Here is an 18,861-nt window from a genome sequence, read left to right on the forward strand (position 1 = left end):
CAGTGTAAAACACCAAAACAATGACCACCTCTCACCAAAGGTATCACCAAAACAATAAAAACATGAATCTGGTGGATTTATCATTTTAAATTTAATTAAGGACTCCATAGTCCTGAAGTAACTAATCTGAAGTGAATGTAATCCCTGACACGGACCGTCTGGTACCTAATTTTTAATAAAGGGGTAGTAGTTTTCTGACCTGAATGGAGATATGTGCAGATGGGGACAGATGGAAAAAAGGAGGAGAGACACTAACATATAAGGAGAGGAGAGGAGAGCGAGCGTGGGAGAGACAAGAGGGAAGATCATGGTGGGCGAACTTTGTTTGTTTGAGGATCATAATTATCAGCTCTAGGTGATAGGTGATAATTAAGAAGTCAAAAGTGGAGATGCTGTGTGTGTGTGTGTGTGTGTGTGTGTGTGTGTGTATGCATATGTGTGTGTGAGTGTGTGTGAGTGTGTGTATGCGTGTGTGTGTGTGTGTGTATGTGTGTTCATACATGCATGTGTAGTTTTGTGATTCTTGCTGTGTTGTGCATGTGTTGTGAATGAAAGGTCTTAGCCATCACACACTCTATGTCCCAAATCTGCACCTGCTGTCGTGGATTTCAGCTCCATCCTTATGCTACACTACATTCAGCCATTGGTTGTTGGAATTAAGCTTCAACGAATGCAGCTTTTAAAAAAACTGATAACCAGTATCTTTGGACTGAAACTGGTTACAGCTGCTTTTTTAATACCACTGACTGTATTCCTGTCATAGTGAGGAAGCCTCTGAAACCACATTTAGACCTCATCATGGGACACTAAGGGATGCTTTGCCAGAAAGGCATTTAATTAAAACAGGAGTAGGTCCTAATCCAGTAGCCATGGCCAAAAACAAAGTCAACGTAACTTTAAATGAGTTACTTCTGGACTATGAAGTCCTTGATTCAAATTAAAGTGATAATCAGGGGGCACCCTGGTAGATCATGTGGTAGAGTGCACACCAGGTGTAAAGGCCCGGGCCCTTTGCTACATGTCATCTCCCACTGCAAATATGCCAGCAAAACATAATCCACTAGATCCATGTTTCTTCTTGTTTCTACCCGATTTCCACTTAGGGATCAATAAAGTAGTTCTGATTCTGATGTGGTGCTGCATTTGGTGAGACCTGGTCACTGCTTAGGTTCAGCTTTTACTAACTGTTTTGATAGTTTTCTTGTAACCTTTTGCTAATTTCTTGATTATATCTTGAAAGTGAGCCCTTTGAAAGCAGTAAAATCCTGACACATCACTGAAATGATTCTTCTGGTCAGATATCTGATGCAAAAATAATAATAATATTAATATATATAATAATAATATTAATACAAACACACAGACTACCTCTGTCCAGAGAAGGACCTCCATCATAACAGGTGGATAAGCTTGAAGCTTGACTGGTCAATATCTAATCTTAAGTAAAATGCCAGCATCAGCTTAATGTAACATTGTAACCTTCTCGTACTTAAAGTTGTGTGTGAAAAAAAAAAAAAAAACATACAGTGGTCTATGGGAGGTTATAAGAGGGGAAAGCTGAAATTGTAGCTCATATCATGCCTGCATGGTGGTACAGTCAGACTCAGTCACTGTAAAACAATCACAACCTGCTGTTGTGTGTCTTCCTTTTGAAACATCAGTACACCTATGCAATTAGTTGATTACAGGTGTTTACAATTATCAAAGGAAGTGACCTCATCACAACACTGGAAGAAGGAGAGAAGAACTAGATACTAACTGTTTAGAATATTGTTCAAACAACAGTACACTCAAAACCACAATAAAAAAAACTTGTGGCAATCTGGAAAAAGGGAGAAAAAAAAAAAAATCAAATATAAATGTTATCTCCACCAGCAGCCCATCATCTCTGAAAAATAGGAGATGAGAAAAAGATGCTATACATTATTTTGTATATTGTTGTGATTGTTTTGCAGTGAATGTGTCTGGGGATTTGCTCCTAGCACCACCCATTTCAATGTGCACGATGATCATGCCTTAACAGTCAGACTCAGTGCCACACAGCGTGGGAATGAAAGCGGGTTTCTGTCCCATACTCACGCCTGCATGGTGGTGGTGGCTGTCTGAAAGCTGAACATGTTCTCTTTGGGGAACCAGCTATTAGGATTGTCCTCTGTAAGCACAGGAAACAAAAGGAAGGCGTGGTGTCATTAGGCAGAACATTCAAACATGGTGCTCACAGTTTGTGGAGGATGTTGGAGAATGTATTTTGATGAGGCACAAAACATTCCATCATTTTTGCTTTTGCATAAAAAGTCATAACTCCAATTTTAATTAAACTGAGAGATTACATGCTCCGCTATGATTTCAGAACAGTTTGCTACTCTTGGGTTTATGAAACCCTTCCAAAACCATGGTTTTTACCTGAAAGCAGCGATATGTTCCGATTTCCAACGTGTAATAAAATGAATACAGAAACGGATACAGAGAGAACAAGGAAAAGCTAAACTTGAGAGGCTTTGGGAGTTTTATGATGTATTCTCTATACTAGAAGGTATTATATTTAAAACATACAGTAATGAACACTGCAGCACATGGTTGTTTTTCTTTTAATGAATTGCCATGTGAAATAAAGGCATTTTAGCTTACACCAATCTGACAGTGTGCCGTGGAATGTTTTGGAAAGAGACTTGCACTTCATTATTTTTACCGAGATTTTCTTCACCTTTATAAAGAATCTTTCAAGAGCTGAAATACAGTAGTTACATTTTTAATTTTAAAGCGTTTGACAATACAATTGCAGTTTTGCTCAGAAGTGAATAATCCGGATGGCAGATAGCTGCACTGTCACTTTAATGTGTATGTACCTGAAAATGGGTCAAAATCATAAGATACAATGACAGATGAAAAATTCTCTTTTGCTCTATCAGTAAGCATCTACATGATTCATCCACCCACTACTTTACCCATAATCCATCCAATCTTTACCCCTGTCACCAGTAGATGCTCTGTCCTCGCTGCACATCCTCTCCAGTTTCTTGCGCTGCTTTCCCCCGTCCCGCGGCGACGTATCAAGATCCAGGGAGCGCTGGCTCTGGCACGGAGCCCGGATGCAGGCCACGCAGTCTGAGGTGTAGTCGTCTCGAGACGCCCCTCTCCTCACCCCCCAGTCCCGGATGTTGTGGGCGCTCCCCGAGCTCTGCAGCGGCTGAGATGACAGTGGGCCCCCCTGATGCTGGTGGGTGTGGTGATGGCTCCCACGGTGATGGCTACCACGGTGACTGGTGCCTCGGGCAGCAGCAGGTGGTTGGCTGCTGTAGGAAGGCTGGTGGCTGGTGGAGGCGGGGGCCGGGGACAGAGGCTGTTCCCTGGATCCCTTCAGCACCTCTAGCTCCAGACTCTCCTCACTGCCACGGCCCCCCAGGGTCATCCCTCCCTCCCGGGTGATAGTGTACACCCGGGCTGGCTTCACTGTCACACTCCCCTCTGTCCCTCTGGCGCTGGGCTGGTCCTCTGAGGACAGGCTGCGCTCCACAGAAAGCCGACGCTTGGAGGAACCCGAGAGAGCTAGTGTCTGCAGAGTGCTGGCCTGGGGCTGAGCCTGTGGTGGAAGACCAGGATGGGACGTGTTGGGCTGGTTGGGCTTAACTATGGGCAAACAATGGCTTTGTGGTGGCAGGTTGTTGTTGTGCAAGTGCCTGACATCTGGGGAGTTGGAGTCTTGGCCAGTGAAGGTGTCAGACAACAAAAGATGATCTGGAGAGACAGGCAGAGAGGGAGAGAAAAGGAGGCAAGAACAATTATTATTTTTATAATTATTATAAATTATTATTTTATCTTAACGACAGTGTTGTGTCCTGGGCCTGGTTGCATAAAGAAGTGGTTTTTAAAGTGGGGTCTGGGGACCCCATAAGGATCCTCAAGGGCCTTCCAGGGGGTCTTTGCAAAAACACAAGTAACCTGATCTAGCTTCACTGATCTGACCTTTAAATATATAATTTTAATACTTTTAAATAAAGTTTTCTTGTAATTTGAAAACAAGATTTTGATGTTAATTTTTGTAACTTTCTAAAAAACCTTTAGAAATTACATAACAGATAGATAAATCTAATTGTCTAAAATTAAATATTCAAAAGGTCAGAACTGTGATGCTGAATCAATGTCAGATTTCTTGTGTTTAAATGTGTTGAAAAATTGTGTTTTTCAAAAAGATTGATATCAGAGTCCCTAAAGCAGGGCTCTACACTAACCTTTTTCTGATGGAGTACATAAATGAATTAGTATGCTCCTAGATGAAAAAAATTGGGAGCATCCAAAGATTTAGGAGCATAAATGTTCAAATGAAGTGTGTGTGTGTGTGTGTGTGTGTGTGTCTGTCTGTGTGTGCATGAAATAGCAGGAAATGCTGTGTGCTTGCATGAGAGTACAAACAGGTAGTTTCAAACAACCAGATATTTGCTGCTGTTCTGCCAGTTGCTATATTGTAGACTTTCCTGTAGATAACCATGGGGCTACTCGCAAAAAAAAAAAAAAAAAAAAACCTGTTACAGTTATCTCACAATTATGCTGTTTTTGGTGAGGCTCCAAGGTTAAATATCCAGGTAGCAAAGGTCTCTCCCGACCCACCTCCCCCTTCCATGTTTAACTGAGCTATTCCCAATTAACCTGGGTTGCCATGGGACTAACATAACTTTGAGCTAAACTAACAACTACAAACTGACCTTTTGTCGAGCTGTGTCCTTACTTAATTTCTACCCCATGTTGATAAATTTTGATGCGCTTCCTCAAGGAATAATAATAATAAAAAAAAAAACTCTAGCATGGTTTGTGTTTTGGACTAAGTAGTGGATGAAGGCAAAAGTGGAGATGGCATTGTAGACAGCAGTGGTCTGTGAGGCCATTAAATACATCAGCACAGGAGGATGGAGAAATCTTTTCTCTAATATTTACAATGAGATAAAGCTCTTTGGTATGTACAGAAAGTAGGCTGTGTCCGTATCCACATTTAGCATTTAAATTAAATTCAGTTTGTGCAATTTGTGCATTCTTCCCACAAATATTTTAAGCACACTGCTAAGGAAACCATTTAACTTGTCTGCTTGTCTGCTAAGATGCCTGTAATTTTTGATGATCTAGAAATTCCATTTATTGGTTTATCAGCTCCATTTATTGGTTTGCCAATAAATGGGTATCTGCCTTTTGCTGAATATTGGATTTTGCCATGTGTGCATCTTCCCTCTCCAATAGGAAAGACGATATTCTCTAGATGTTTTTTTAAAGGTTTGCTGACAAATCTATCGGAAAAATAGTGTTTGCCATTATCTCTCAACTTGTTTAACATTCTCTTTGATCATTTCACTAAAATGCATTTTCTTTTGATAAGTTTCTGGTTTATTTTTGGCTAATTTTGAAATTAAAGCAAATGGATATTAGCACAAAATATCAACCATCAGCAGCACTACAACAAGTCAGTCTGGATTAGGCATCACATAAATGCCTAGGTATTAAATACATATGAACAGAGAGATAGGGAGGAAAAAAGGTAGCTTCAGGACTGGTGGCTTTGGCAGCAGTGTGGTAAACATTATGAGTCAAAAACCTATCAGTGGAATGAGAAGAGGAACAGGAAGATGATGGACATTAGACAAAACAGAGGTGAGAGCAATAAGGGTCGATTTGGAAATGGATAAGTTGAATTCTGGAAGGGGGAGCTGGCAAAAACATGAGGCTGATGTTGTACTGAAGGGTCTTGGGAGGATGGACCTCCCAAAAAGGACCACACAAGTGATTTTGAATGTTTTCCTGTTAAATACAGTTTGCCTACATTTTTACATTGATACAAAACTACTTAAGAAATCATGCGGGAGAACTAAAGATTTCACACGTATAACATAAAACTTGATTTTTAATTTAGAGTTTTCAGTTGAGACACCAACCTTATGATGTTCTGCTTCTGTGGCTAACAAAGTCTTCGCAATTCATAAAACGCAGAACTGATAATTAGCTCTGTAAAGGAAATGTTTCCCTGTTATTTTCTGGCAGAAGGAGTGTAGGAAAACTAATGTGGATAACTTTATTACAGTGACAGAATACTGGTGTGAACGAAGTTCATTTTCATATCATAGTAGAATGGATGAAGCCAATGGCTGGAAAAAAGGGGGTGGGGGCATGGAGGGGATATTGGAGTTCAGAAACATTTATACCTTTTGTAGATATTACCATCTAAACACACAGAATCACTGATGTGGTCCTTTCTAAAAGCAAAGTATCAATTTCATTATGCATCTGACCAATAAAATGATCAGTGCCCTAGGTGACAGGTACCTCTCCTCAAATTTTTTCCATTTTCCATTTTCTTTTCTTTTCTCCATTTGTGAATGTGAGATCCCCTGGTGTCTTTTCTACACTGGATGTCCACATGGAGACAACATATTTGAAAACACAACTTTTTCTTCCCGTTTTGACCTTCTGACCACATGAAAACAGTTTAAACTTCTGGAAAAAGCCCTCCACACGGGATTTTTTTTTTTTTTTTTTTTTTTTTTTTAAACATTGTTTTCCCTTTGTCAAGTGTATAGGTGAAAATAATAAGGTTGGATAATGCTGATGGCACCGGTCTCACTACTTTGCTTCTTTGCCTTTGCTCATAGTGGGATGCTGAGCTCACAGCATGCTGAATGTCAGTCATGCAGTTATATTCAACAATGTACATTCATTCATGACTTTTAGACCTCCTCTGTCCATATAAACCACTCAGCCTTAATTTTTGTATCAAGTACTCACCATGTCCTGCCTTCAATCCCCGACAATGGATGTTTTACTTGCAAACCTTCTTGGTAAACTATTAAGTATAACTAACAAAATATTCCAAAATGCCAGCCTTCTTCCTCAGGGATTGAAGGCAGCATATGTGGAGTACTAAATTTAAAAATAGTACTAATATTTAAATGTTTTTTTTCAATGGTTATAAATGTCTTAAAGTTTAAGACATTTATAACCATATTTGCACTTGCATTTGCAGCTAACTGTGGGATGTCAACAAACCACTGCAGTCACTGCTCAGTGTTTTTGTGCATGTTTATAGTGCAAAGATGTCTTTGCATCCTTTTGTGTACAGAGGCTTTACAAAAAGCTCCCTTGTGGATGGAGTTTTTTGTACAAATGGAGAAGCAAATTTGCATTTTTATACATATCTGGGTAGATGTGACCTTGGGTTAAGCCAGTGAAAAGAGGTGTAAAATTCAGGGATTTTCCTATTATTGCCTACCTGCTCCGTTCTCTGGGTTTGTTTGGTACAGGTACTCTCCGAATGCTCTGGCTGCTCTGCAGAGAGACAACAAGTGCAGTGGTTACCCCTGAGCCGACTGCTCTGCTGCTACCATCTAACACCAAGGAGTCACTCACAAAGAGTCAACGACTGCATTTACATGAACACAAGAAACCAGAATATTGTGAGTAACCGGGTTATAACAGGAAAATGGGTTATGCGCTTACATGTGTTACCGTACTGTTTACTCAAAATTCCTGTACACATACACTACCAAATAATCAGATCCCTCCACTTTCCCCAGACTGTTTCCACGTTTACAGCAGTGCTTCAGTTTACTGGCAGTCATCAGAGAGCTGCTGTCAGCTTGCACCCTCTGGGGATTCTGGGGACAGGGGTGACAGCTGTGCTTTTCATTTTCTTGTATTTTCATAAGATATAATGTTAATATAAAATCGTTAAGTATTTTTCAATGACTGCAGAGCAGTGAGTTTTTACTCTCCTGGGCATTGTGTCATGTGTATTTATCATGTTTATTACTCAAGATTCAAGATTTCTTTATTTGTCATTTCTTAGGCTCTTGCATACATAGAAAACGAAATATCGTTCCCCCCAGCCCATACAGTATCACAAAGACAAAGACACATCTAAGACAATAAAAAATATTGAAAGTAGTGCTAAAAACACATAAAAACCTAAAAAATGTAAACATAAAAACTGCAGAGTCCCGGTCTGTGGCCCCACACCGCGCTTAAATTAAAGCTGAAAGTCTGCACTTAAATCACGTCTTAATTACTCCATTTCGATTGCTCAACCTCAAGTACTGCTGCTCGCAGCTTTGTGGAGAACCGCTCATCCAAACAACTTCACACTCGACACTGCACTCCCTTATGTCCTCAGCAATACATCCACCAAGTGTTAAGTCGATTAAATGAATGGTTGTTGACAAGATCAAGTGTGTTAGGGCATTAAACTGTGCATGTAGACATACATTTATACGATGATTGACTTTGTAGTTGTTTGAGCAGACCTCCAGCTGTGTGCTCTCGACACTTGGGTGAAGAGAGCGGTTGAGATGTCAACTGATCACATTTTTTCAATGTTGCATGGAGGTTGGGGACAGCGCCCAGAGAGTGGTAGATGAGGGTGGTGGTCCCCATTTTTATAAAGGAAGCCCAGAGAGTGTGCTCCAATTATTATGTATCACACTGCTCACCTTCCCTGGGAAAGCTTACTCCAAGGTGCTGGAAAGGAGACTGTGGGTGATTGTCAAACCTTGGATTCAGTGGAACAATGCGGATTCCATCCTGGCTGTGGAACAGTGGACTGATACCCTTGCACGGATACTGGAGCGATCATGGGCTTTGTGGATTTGGAGAAGGCTTACAACCACGTTCCCCAGGGGGTTCTGTGGGCAGTGAGAGCTGTGTCTGTGTTCTTGGCCTTAAGTCAAGCTTGTTTCCAGAGGGTGTTGGACTCCACCAGGGCTGTTCCTTGTCTCCAATTCTGTTTGTGATCTTCATGGACAAGATTTCAAGGCACAGTCAGGTTGTGGAGGGTGTTCAGTTTGGTGACCACAGGATTGCATTGAATAAAGAAGGAGAGAAGCTAGAATGAAAACGGTAGATCAATCTATGTATGAAGATGAACAACAAATAAAAAATATTATTATACATGTATATTTTTTATTATATATTATAATAATGATATGTAATAATAATATATATAAAAAATGTCCCTGTCATGGGGTTGTATCTGTGTCATCCACAAGCTCAGGTCCTCTACCAGAGGCCTGGGAGTTTGAGGGTTCTGCGCAGTATCTTAGCTGTTCCTAGGACTGAGCTCTTCTGGACTGAGGCTTCAGATGTTGTTCCTGGAATTTGCTGGAGCCACTCTCCCAGTTTGGGGGTCACCTGAGTGCTCCTTCTACCACAGGGACCACGCTAGCCTTCACCTTCCACATCCGCTCTAGCTGCTCTCTCAGCCCTTGGCACTTCTCAACCTTTTCGTGTTCCTTCTTTCTGATGTTGGCGTCGGCTGATATCTCCACATCTATCACCACCAACCTCTTGTGCTCTTTGTCCACTACCACTATGTCTGTTTGGTTAGCCAGGAGCTGGTTGTCAGTCTGGAAGCTGAAGTCCCACAGGATCTTGGCCCTGTTGTTCTCTACCACCTTCAGTGGTATGGCCCATTGGGATTTGGGTACCTCTATTCCATACTGGGTACAGATGTTCCTGTATACTATCCCAGTCACTTGGTTCTGCCTCTCCATGTACACTGATCCAGCTAGCATCTTACACCCTGCTACTATGTGCTGGTTTGTCTCAGGGGCATCTTTGCATAGCCTACACCTTGGGTCTGCTCTACTCTGATAGACCCTGGCCTCTATGGCTCTTGTGCACAGGGCCTGTTCTTGTGCTGCCGTGATTAGTGCCTCTGTGCTGCCTGTCAGTCAAGCGTTTTCCAGCCACTGGTAGGTCTTCTTGATATCAGCCACTCCTTCAACTTGATGGTGGTACATGCCATGTAGGGGCTTGTTCCTCCAAGTTGTCTGCTCCTCTTCTGTGCAGAGGCAGGTTATTGGCTGGTAGATGGATGGGATGGGTCCTTTCTGGGGGTCCTTCAGGATTAGGACTGTCCTGCCCTGTGTTATCCACTAATATCCTGAATTCCAATGCAGTTCTGGGCAAGATACTCCACAAATGCTGCCACTGGTAAGAAAATGTGTTTTGCCTATTCTCTGTCTGTAAAAAGAGTCTTGATAGCAAAAGCTCTCTCACCCAGCCATAACCCTAAAGTTAACCATGTTAATTATCTTGCCAAGAACTCTATTGGGATTCGTAATGAGGCCACCAATAACAAAATTAATGTCTCAGCGGGTACAAATCAGTTCCCCTCATTCACACCAAAGAGCCATTCAAAAGAATCAATTTGTTCGTGAGAAACACAACACTAAATTTTGAATTCATTTATTATTAGAATTAACGTGATAGAATGGAGAGTTGACTGTTTTGGAGTCAACTCCCCATTCCTCGATGTCTTCCATTCCTTTTTATTCAGTTGGTTTTGTTGAAGTTCCGTGGACCAATGTCCAAAACAATTCAACTAATAAATTATTTTAATCATAAATTTGACCTTTTCTAGCATAATAATATAGCACTACAGGTAGTTGAAACACACTCTGCTGCTCTTTGCATAAGTGGCAAGAGACAAGTAAAATCAGCAGCTGTACTACATCAGGGGTGTCAAACTGGTGCCATGGAGGGCCAAGAGGCTGCAGGTTTTCATTCCAACCAACAACTCCACCAGGTGATTTCACTGATCACCCTACCTCGAAACAGAGAGGCGGGACTAATCAGTGAAATCACCTGGTGGAGTTGTTGGTTGGAATGAAAACCTGCAGCCTCTTGGCCCTCCATGGCACCAGTTTGACACCTGTGTACTACAGCATTTAATAGTCCTGGTTCCAATCATCCACACAAAAACATTTCTTCTGCTGAAACAGAAGTGTGCATGTGAAATAAAACACACACATGCACACATCTACACACCTAGAGAAAGAATAAAGGCCATAATCACTCAGCGTCTATCTGGCATTCCTTCTGTATGCACGTGTGCGCACACACAAACAGACACAAACAGACACACACACACACAAACTACTGTGTACATAAAGCCTGCATGTAGAGCAGCATGTAGGAAAAAATTAAAGATAAATGCTACACACACAAACACACTGGTTGGGGAGTGGGGGTGGGGGTGGGGGTGGGGGGTGTTGTTACTGTGGCCAGGCCTCCCTGCTATGACACACTTTAGTAATTAAATATGAGATGGCACATGCAGCGATGACATTCCTTGTGACTCCCCTCATAGCCTGGAGTGAAGGATGGGGGAGGAGGAGGACACAAGGAAGAAAATGCAATCATCTCTTATTTATGTGCCCCACTCCCTGCACATCCTCCAATAAAAATTCCATATGGTGTGTTGGGAAATAGGGTACCAAAACACATCACGGGTAGCAGAGGACAAAGTGCTGCAGTAGAGTGAATTTACAGAGGCAGAGCTCAGTACATATCTCTGCTCCTGATTTACAGATTGTGTCTAAGATACAATTTCTCTGCACTGCTGATGGAAATGCACACTTTTTTTCTCAAGTCACACAGTGCGTGTGACCCCTCATTTCCTACTGCCACAAAGCAGCCTTCTGCAACAACACTGGCCTTTCACCATATGCTGGATGTCAGCCAGGCACTGTCTGATATTTGATTTGGGGTGGGGGTGGAGAAATTTCATTTTAAATATTTATTTATATTATATTTAATAACTCTAGATAGTTAAAAAAAAAAAAAGAAAGAAAGAAAGAAAGAAAGAAAGAAAGAAAGAACTTTTGAACCAATTCTCTGGAAATGTTTTGGAAATATTGGCTTTTTAGATTTTTTGCTGAGCAATTTCTTTTAGCTTTTGACCAATTTGTTACTAATTTGCTCATCACTATTTTCCCATGTTTTTGAATGTAATCTAAATTTGGACCATTTTAGGTTTTAGGTTAAGTTCACTTGCCTTAGCAGCCTAAAATTAGAAAATACATCTGCAACAGCATCTCCCATCCACGCTAAATCGGATGCAGTGCAGAGTTCCAGTTTGGCAACAAATTGAAACTTTAAGGTAGACTGTGCAGAGCTGAATAGAGACCTTTAGCCGTTTAATTGAAAAAAGAAAATAAAAAAATGGTATGAATGCTAAAATGGTATAAACATGGACTGTATCAGTGAATCAGGCAGACGATGAAAACCATGTACACACAATCATCAAATTTTGTGCTTGCAGAGTGTGGGAGTGTGTCCTCACCACTCATCACACTGCAGTGGGAGTTCTGCCATTACCAGAGGATAGTAGATTGCCAAAACAATTGGCTAGTTTGTGGATTTGTGGATGCACCAATCTGTAAACTGCATGTGACTTTAAGTGTGACTCAACAGCAGCATTCAACTTGTGCTGCACTACCCCATAGGCGCTGAAACTTTCAGGCATGTTGCACTTCTGGCCACACCTAGTCAGTGATGAGGTACTTTGCCATTAACAACTGTTAAAATACAGTTTCTCACAAAAGTGAGCACACCCCTCACATTTTTGCAAATATTTTATTATATCTTTTCATGGGACAACACTATAGAAATTAAACTTTGATATTACGTAAAGTAGTCAGTGTACAGCTGGTACAACAGTATAGATTTACTGTCCCCTGAAAATAACTCAACACACAGCCGTTAATATCTAAACAGCTGGCAACATAAGTGAGTACACCTCACAGTGAACATCCAAATTGTGCCCAATTGTGTCGTTGTCCCTCCCTGGTGTCATGTGACTTGTTAGTGTTACAAGGTTTCAGGTGTGAATGGGGAGTGGGGCTGTTAAATTTGGTGTTTTCCCCCTCATACTCTGTCATACTGGTCACTGAATATTAAACATGACACTTCATGGCAAAGAACTCTCTGAGGGTCTGAAAAATAGAACTGTTTCTCATCATAAAGACGGCCTAGGCTATAAGAAGATTGCTAACACCCTGAAACAGAGCTACAGCACAGTGGCCAAGATCATACAGCGGTTTTCCGGGACAGGTTCCACTCGGAACAGGCCTCGCCAGGGTCGACCAAAGAAGTTGAGTCCATGTGTTCAGTGTCATATCCAGAGGTTGGCTTCAAAAAATAGACAAATGAGTGCTGCCAGCATTGCTGCAGAGGTTGAAGAAGTGGGGGGTCAGCCTGTCAGGGCTCAGACCATACGCTACACACTTCATCAACTTGGTCTGCATGGCCGTCGTCCCAGAAGGAAGCCTCTTCTGAAGCTGATGCACAAGAAAGTCTGCAAACAGTTTGCTGAAGACAAGCAGTCCAAGAACAGTACTAGAACCATGTCCTGTGGTCTGACGAGACCAAGATAAACTTGTTTGGCTCAGATGGTGTCAAGCGTGTGTGGTGGCACCCTGGTGAGGAGTACAACGACAACTGTGTCTTGCCTACAGTCAAGCATGGTGGTGGTAGCGTCATGGTCTGGGGCTGCATGAGTGCTGCCGGCACTGGGGAGCTGCAGTTCATTGAGGGAAACATGAATTCCAACATGTACTGTGACATTCTGAAGCAGGGGATGATCCCTTCCCTTGAGAAACTGGGCCACAGGGCAGTTTTCCAACATGATAACGACCCCAAACACACCTCCAAGATGACAACTGTCTTGCTGAGGAAGCTGAAGGTAAAGGTGATGGACTGGCCAAGTATGTCTCCAGACCTAAACCCAATTGAGCACCTGTAGGGCATCCTCAAGCGGAAGGTGGAGGAGAGCGAGGTGTCTAACATCCACCAGCTCCGTGATGTCATCATGGAGGAGTGGAAGAGGATTCCAGTAGCAACGTCTGCTGCTCTGGTGAATCCCATGCCTAAAAGGGTTAGGGCAGTGCTGGATAATGATGGTGGTCACAAAAAATATTGACACATTGGGCACAAGTTGGACATGTTCACTGTGAGGTGTACTCACTTGTGTTGCCAGCTGTTTAGACATTAATGGCTGTGTGTTGAGTTATTTTCAGGGGACAGTAAATCTGTACTGCTGTACCAGCTGTACACTGACTACTTAACATAATATCAAAGTTTCATTTCTATAGTGTTGTCCCATGAAAAGATATAATAAAATATTTGCAAAAATGTGAGGGGTGTACTCACTTTTGTGAGATACTGTACCTGCTGGCACATCACTGACTGCAAGTGCAACATGACTGAAAGTTTCAACCCCTAGAGGACAGTGCAGCAAATGTTTACTACCTGATGTGGGAAGTGAGGGTCTATGCAGCACCGGACCGATCAGTGTGGTCCAGACAAGCATATTCTGGGTAAGGCTTGATACTCCTTTTTTGGGGGGCGGGGGTGCTTTATCTGGTGCTTTATCTACAAATATATATTTCACGTTTCTGCTAATCTTTTCCCAAGGAATCAGTCCTATTTTAGAACTCATTTTTCCTACCTTTTATTCAGTCATTGGTTTCCATTTATTCCACTTCATTATGAAAATGAACTTTTTGAGACTTCGCCATTTGATTTCCCAAAAGCAGCAACACTGTTGTGTCCTGATGACTTGAAGTTGGGCTGAGTGCAATGGCCTCTCTGCCAGAAAATAGTCCCCATGGAAACGTTTGCTTAACACAGTCAATTATCAGGTCTGTGGTTAATGAATGGTGATGACTTTGTTAGCTGCAGAAGCGGAACATTATATAGTGTGTATTTTATCCAAAAATTCAAATTTAAAAATCAAAGGATTTTGAATATAGGTTACATGTCTAGTAACCCTGGATGATTTGCAAAATGGTTTTGTTGCAATGTAAAATAAGAGTAAATTGCAGTAAATGGGCCAAACATTCAAAATCACTGGTATGGTCCTTTCAGCATTACCCTTCAAAAGTCAGTGCTCGTTGAACCCTAACCTCATCCAAGCACATATGCGTACATTTGTTTTGCTATACTTGAGAGGGGCGTCTTTTACTTGTATTAATTTCCTAACCTCTAAACTTAACCCTAATGCCTCAACCTAATGCAGATTTATTTGATCCAAGAACTAAATTATAATGAACTAGCAGCTTGAAGATGACTAGCAAAATGTCGTCACTCTGGAGATTTCCCTCATCTTGTCATGTGGTGACATTTGGATAGGAGTACAAGAACATTCACCCACACACACACATAAATCTGATTTATTCTCTGTTGGCTCTGAGGGGTTTCCTTCACTGCCACTGCAAAGCTTCAACATGCCCCTGAGGCACAAGTGGTTATCTGATACTATAAAGAAAGTGGTCTTGTCTTTATTTCTTCTTTCTTTCTTTTTTTTTTTTTTTAGCACTGACTGAAAAACAAAACACAAATCGCTCCTCTGTAAAAGAATCTTGACACATGATTTATGCATAAAAAGAAGCAACGGTGGCTGTGGACGATGCTCTGGCAGGTTGCACTGCGCTTTTGGGAGTTTTTTTCTCCTCCTGCATGTTTCTAGCCATGTGACAGAGGCAGAGGGGGTAGAAGGAGGGGTAGGAAACATGCGGAGATGCATGGTGACAGAATGGGGAGGGTTATAAGACCAAAATAGAATGTAAAGAGAGAGCTGGATGTGGAGTGATGAAGGGGTAGGGAGGCGTAATATAAAAACTAAGAGCGCTTTAAATGAGGAATGAAGGGGAGAATGGAAGGAGACTGATGATCCATAAAGCATATGTTATTATGTTTCGTATGAGCAGAGCATGCCTGGCTTCTCTCTATGTATGTATGTTTCCAGCATGAATAGTGTGGCTTGACAGTGCCTTGAGACACATTCCCATGTAATAGCCCCTGAAAGCCCAAAGAGCCACAGGAACAAATACAGAGCAGGCTTAGAGGATGAGATGTAGGAGCACAGGACTGCTCTGCTAGTTGAAGTCAGTACTTTTGACGGCACCTGTTTTTCCATGGCACTATAGGTACCTCATGTACTGGATGTATTTATTTAGATTTAGTATTTATTTAGACTTAATCATAACAGCCACAACATATTCTTCAGGAACTGATGAGGGCAGTATACATATGTTTTATACTTGTTCAAGTATGCACCGAAGAAGAGACAAACACACGAGAAAGATGGAGTGGCAGCTCAGCCTCGGCTTGTCCAAAAGAAACACAGTGAGATTCCTGTGTGGAAGGATTTGTGTTCAAGGCGGATGATCCCGGAGACAATGACAATTCACATAACAAAACATTCAAACAGTGCCATCAAAGTTTTTAATAAAGGAGTATATGTTGAAGTAAACTGGATTTTTTTTTTTTTTTGACAATTGTGGAAATTCACTAGTATTGGTATCAACTACTGAATTTCTGGTATCATGACAACCCAAGTGCATGTGGGTATGTGTGTGTGTGTGTGTGTGTGTGTGTGTGTGTGTGTCTTCTCCCCGGATCGCCACCTTGCCGTGGTGGAGAAGCCTGTGTGTTCCAGTGAACCTGAGAGCGACACCGTCTGGAGCTTTGCTCCTGGTAGGGTCACCCATGGCGGTAAGGTTGAGGGGGAGGTCCCAGACGAAGCATGCTCCAACCAAGACCTCAACGGCAGCACTGGCAGAGGATGACTGTAAGTCACAACGGCAGTGATGGCGAATGAAGGCTGCAACAGAGGGTGGTCCCCAATCGTCATGGACTCCATGCCATTGGATCCTGGCCCCTCTCTGCCAAGGACCGTGTGGTGGTCCTTGGCAGAGATGTCACATGCAGGCATCCTCCCGAAAGGGAATCAGTCCATCTTACATCCTGGATTCTAAAGTCCTGTGGCGATCAGGAAGTGGTGACGGGGACAGGACTGTGAAGTCTGGGAGCTGCTAGCCACAACCTGGCACACAGGCGGTGGGTGTTTGAGTCAGTCGTTAAGCTCTTTGGCCGAGGCAGAAAGGGCTTTTCAGCAGCTGCACCCACAACTGAGTAGCCCTATTTAGGATCCACTCTGCTCACCCCACTAGGGGAGAGGGTTAGAAAAGGTACCCTAAACATAGCCTGCCTCAAAAAAAAACTCCTGCCTGGACTACCGCATCCAGAGGGATCACCACTACGCAGTCTGAAACAAAAACAGGAGCCTGGAACGTGCAGACCCTCATGGACAGCCAATACAACGTTCGACCTGAAAGGAGAACTGCCATCATCTCCAGGGAGCTAAGACAATTCCGAATCAATATTGCAGCCCTCTCTGAAACACGACTGGCTGACGAAGGACGGCTGAAGGAGGAAGAAAGCGGTTATACTTTCTTCTGGAAAGGAAAGCCTGCTGATAAGCTGCAAATCCACGGTGTTGGTTTTGCTATTAAGAACAGCCTCATCAACCATCTCTTTGAACTCCCTGTGGGCATCAATGAATGCCTGATAACAATATGCCTGATGCTTACAAGCAGACAAATGGCCACTGTTGTTAGTGCTTATGCACCAACGCCTAATACACAGGATGAAGTTAAGGAGGCCTTCTATGCTAGCCTGGACAACATCCTGACCAAAGTCCCCAAGGAGGACAAGCTAATCTTCCTGGGAGATTTTAATGCCAGAGTGGGACAGAACCATAACTTGTGGAGAGGCATAACAGGGAGAGAAGGAGTTGGAAACACCAATTCCAATGGCATACTACTGCTAACAAAGTGCTCTGAGCATAACCTTGTCATCATCAATACACTTTTCCGCCAAAAGAACAAATTCAAAACATCTTGGATGCATCCTCATTTGAAACTATGGCACCTCATCGACTATGTCATCTCCTGCACCAAAGATGGCCATGATGTCCTGAACACCAGAACGATGACTAGTGCAGATGACTGCTGGACAGACCATTGCCTCATTCACTCCATCATGTCCATCTGTCTCATGCGGAAAAGAAGAGTGCAGAAAAAGCAGAGCAACATTGAATGGTTGGATGACGCCACCCACCAACAACAACTTCAGGCTGCTCTCAGCTCAGACCTGCCTGAGCAATATCCTGCAGATATTGAACATCACTGGAGCATGCTTCAGTCCACCATCATGAACTCCTGAAAACTCCTGGCAAAAGGACATCTACTGCAAGGCTAAGAGAACAGCCCATGCTAAAGGGGAAGGCAGCTGTCCAATCTCGGGTTAGAAATTTGAAAAACCAGTGATGGACAAAGAAGGCTCTGGAGATACAGCAGCTTGCAGACTCTGGAGACACCAGGGGCTTCTTTGCTGCTACAAGAGCGGTATATGGCCCTACCTATATCCCAGCAGAGGTCCTGAAAGCAGGTAGGCCACATCTCCTTAACCACACCCATGCCCTGCTCCTCAAAATGTGGAACGAGGAGAAAATCCCTGGACAACTTAGAGATGCCCTAATTGTCTCCATTTTCAAGAAGGGAGACAAGGCAGACTGTGGGAACTACCATGGCAAACTTGCTCCCCTGTCAGAAAGCATCGCAGCGTCGCAGAGGTACCACAGACATGATTTTCATTGTTCGCCAGCTGCAAGAAGTATGCCGGGAACAAATTCTACCACTATACATAGCCTTCATAGACCTCATGAAAGCCTTTGATTTGGTGGGCTGTCAGGCTCGCTGGTTGGTTCTGTCAAAAACTGGATGCCCAGACAAATACATTCGGGTACTGAGACTGCTACATGATGACTTGCCGGCCACAGAACTCAGTGGCAATGGAGAAGAAACAGAGCCCTTCAGGGTTGTCACTGGAGTCAAGCAGGGCTGTGTCATTGCCCCTACTCTGTTCTCAGTCTTCATTGCTGCCATTCTCCATCTCGCAGGTGAACATCTACCACAGGGAATCCAACTTGTGTACAGGACTGATGGGCAGCTTCTGAACATGAACTACGATTCAGGGCCAAAGGTCAAACCACCAGCAGTATCCTGACGACAATGCCCTTGTGGCCCTTTCAGTAGAGGACCTACAATGCATCCTGGATGCCTTTGCCAAGGCATACAAGCAGCTTGGTCTGGCCGTCAACATAAAAAAGACCCAAATCCTCTATCAGCCACCACCCAACAGTTGCACTCCTGTCTGTCCCCCAACCATCACCATTGACAACAATCTACTGGAAAATGTGGA

General features: G+C 42.9%; 1 protein-coding gene across 1 annotated transcript in view; it reads right to left on the reverse strand.

Annotated features, from left to right (window-relative positions):
* Positions 1–18,861, reverse strand: part of nsmfb (NMDA receptor synaptonuclear signaling and neuronal migration factor b) — a 69,623-nt gene that overhangs the window by 40,342 nt on the left and 10,420 nt on the right. The window contains exons 2-4 of the mRNA XM_030060330.1: positions 7,247–7,302; positions 2,968–3,735; positions 2,080–2,152 (exon numbers count right to left, since the gene is read on the reverse strand). Of these exons, the coding sequence (XP_029916190.1) occupies positions 2,080–2,152; positions 2,968–3,735; positions 7,247–7,302 (897 nt within the window). The remainder of the gene's footprint in view (positions 1–2,079; positions 2,153–2,967; positions 3,736–7,246; positions 7,303–18,861) is intronic.

This window comes from Myripristis murdjan, chromosome 9 (genome assembly GCF_902150065.1).
Source record: "Myripristis murdjan chromosome 9, fMyrMur1.1, whole genome shotgun sequence".
In the NCBI taxonomy this organism is placed as follows: domain Eukaryota; kingdom Metazoa; phylum Chordata; class Actinopteri; order Holocentriformes; family Holocentridae; genus Myripristis; species Myripristis murdjan.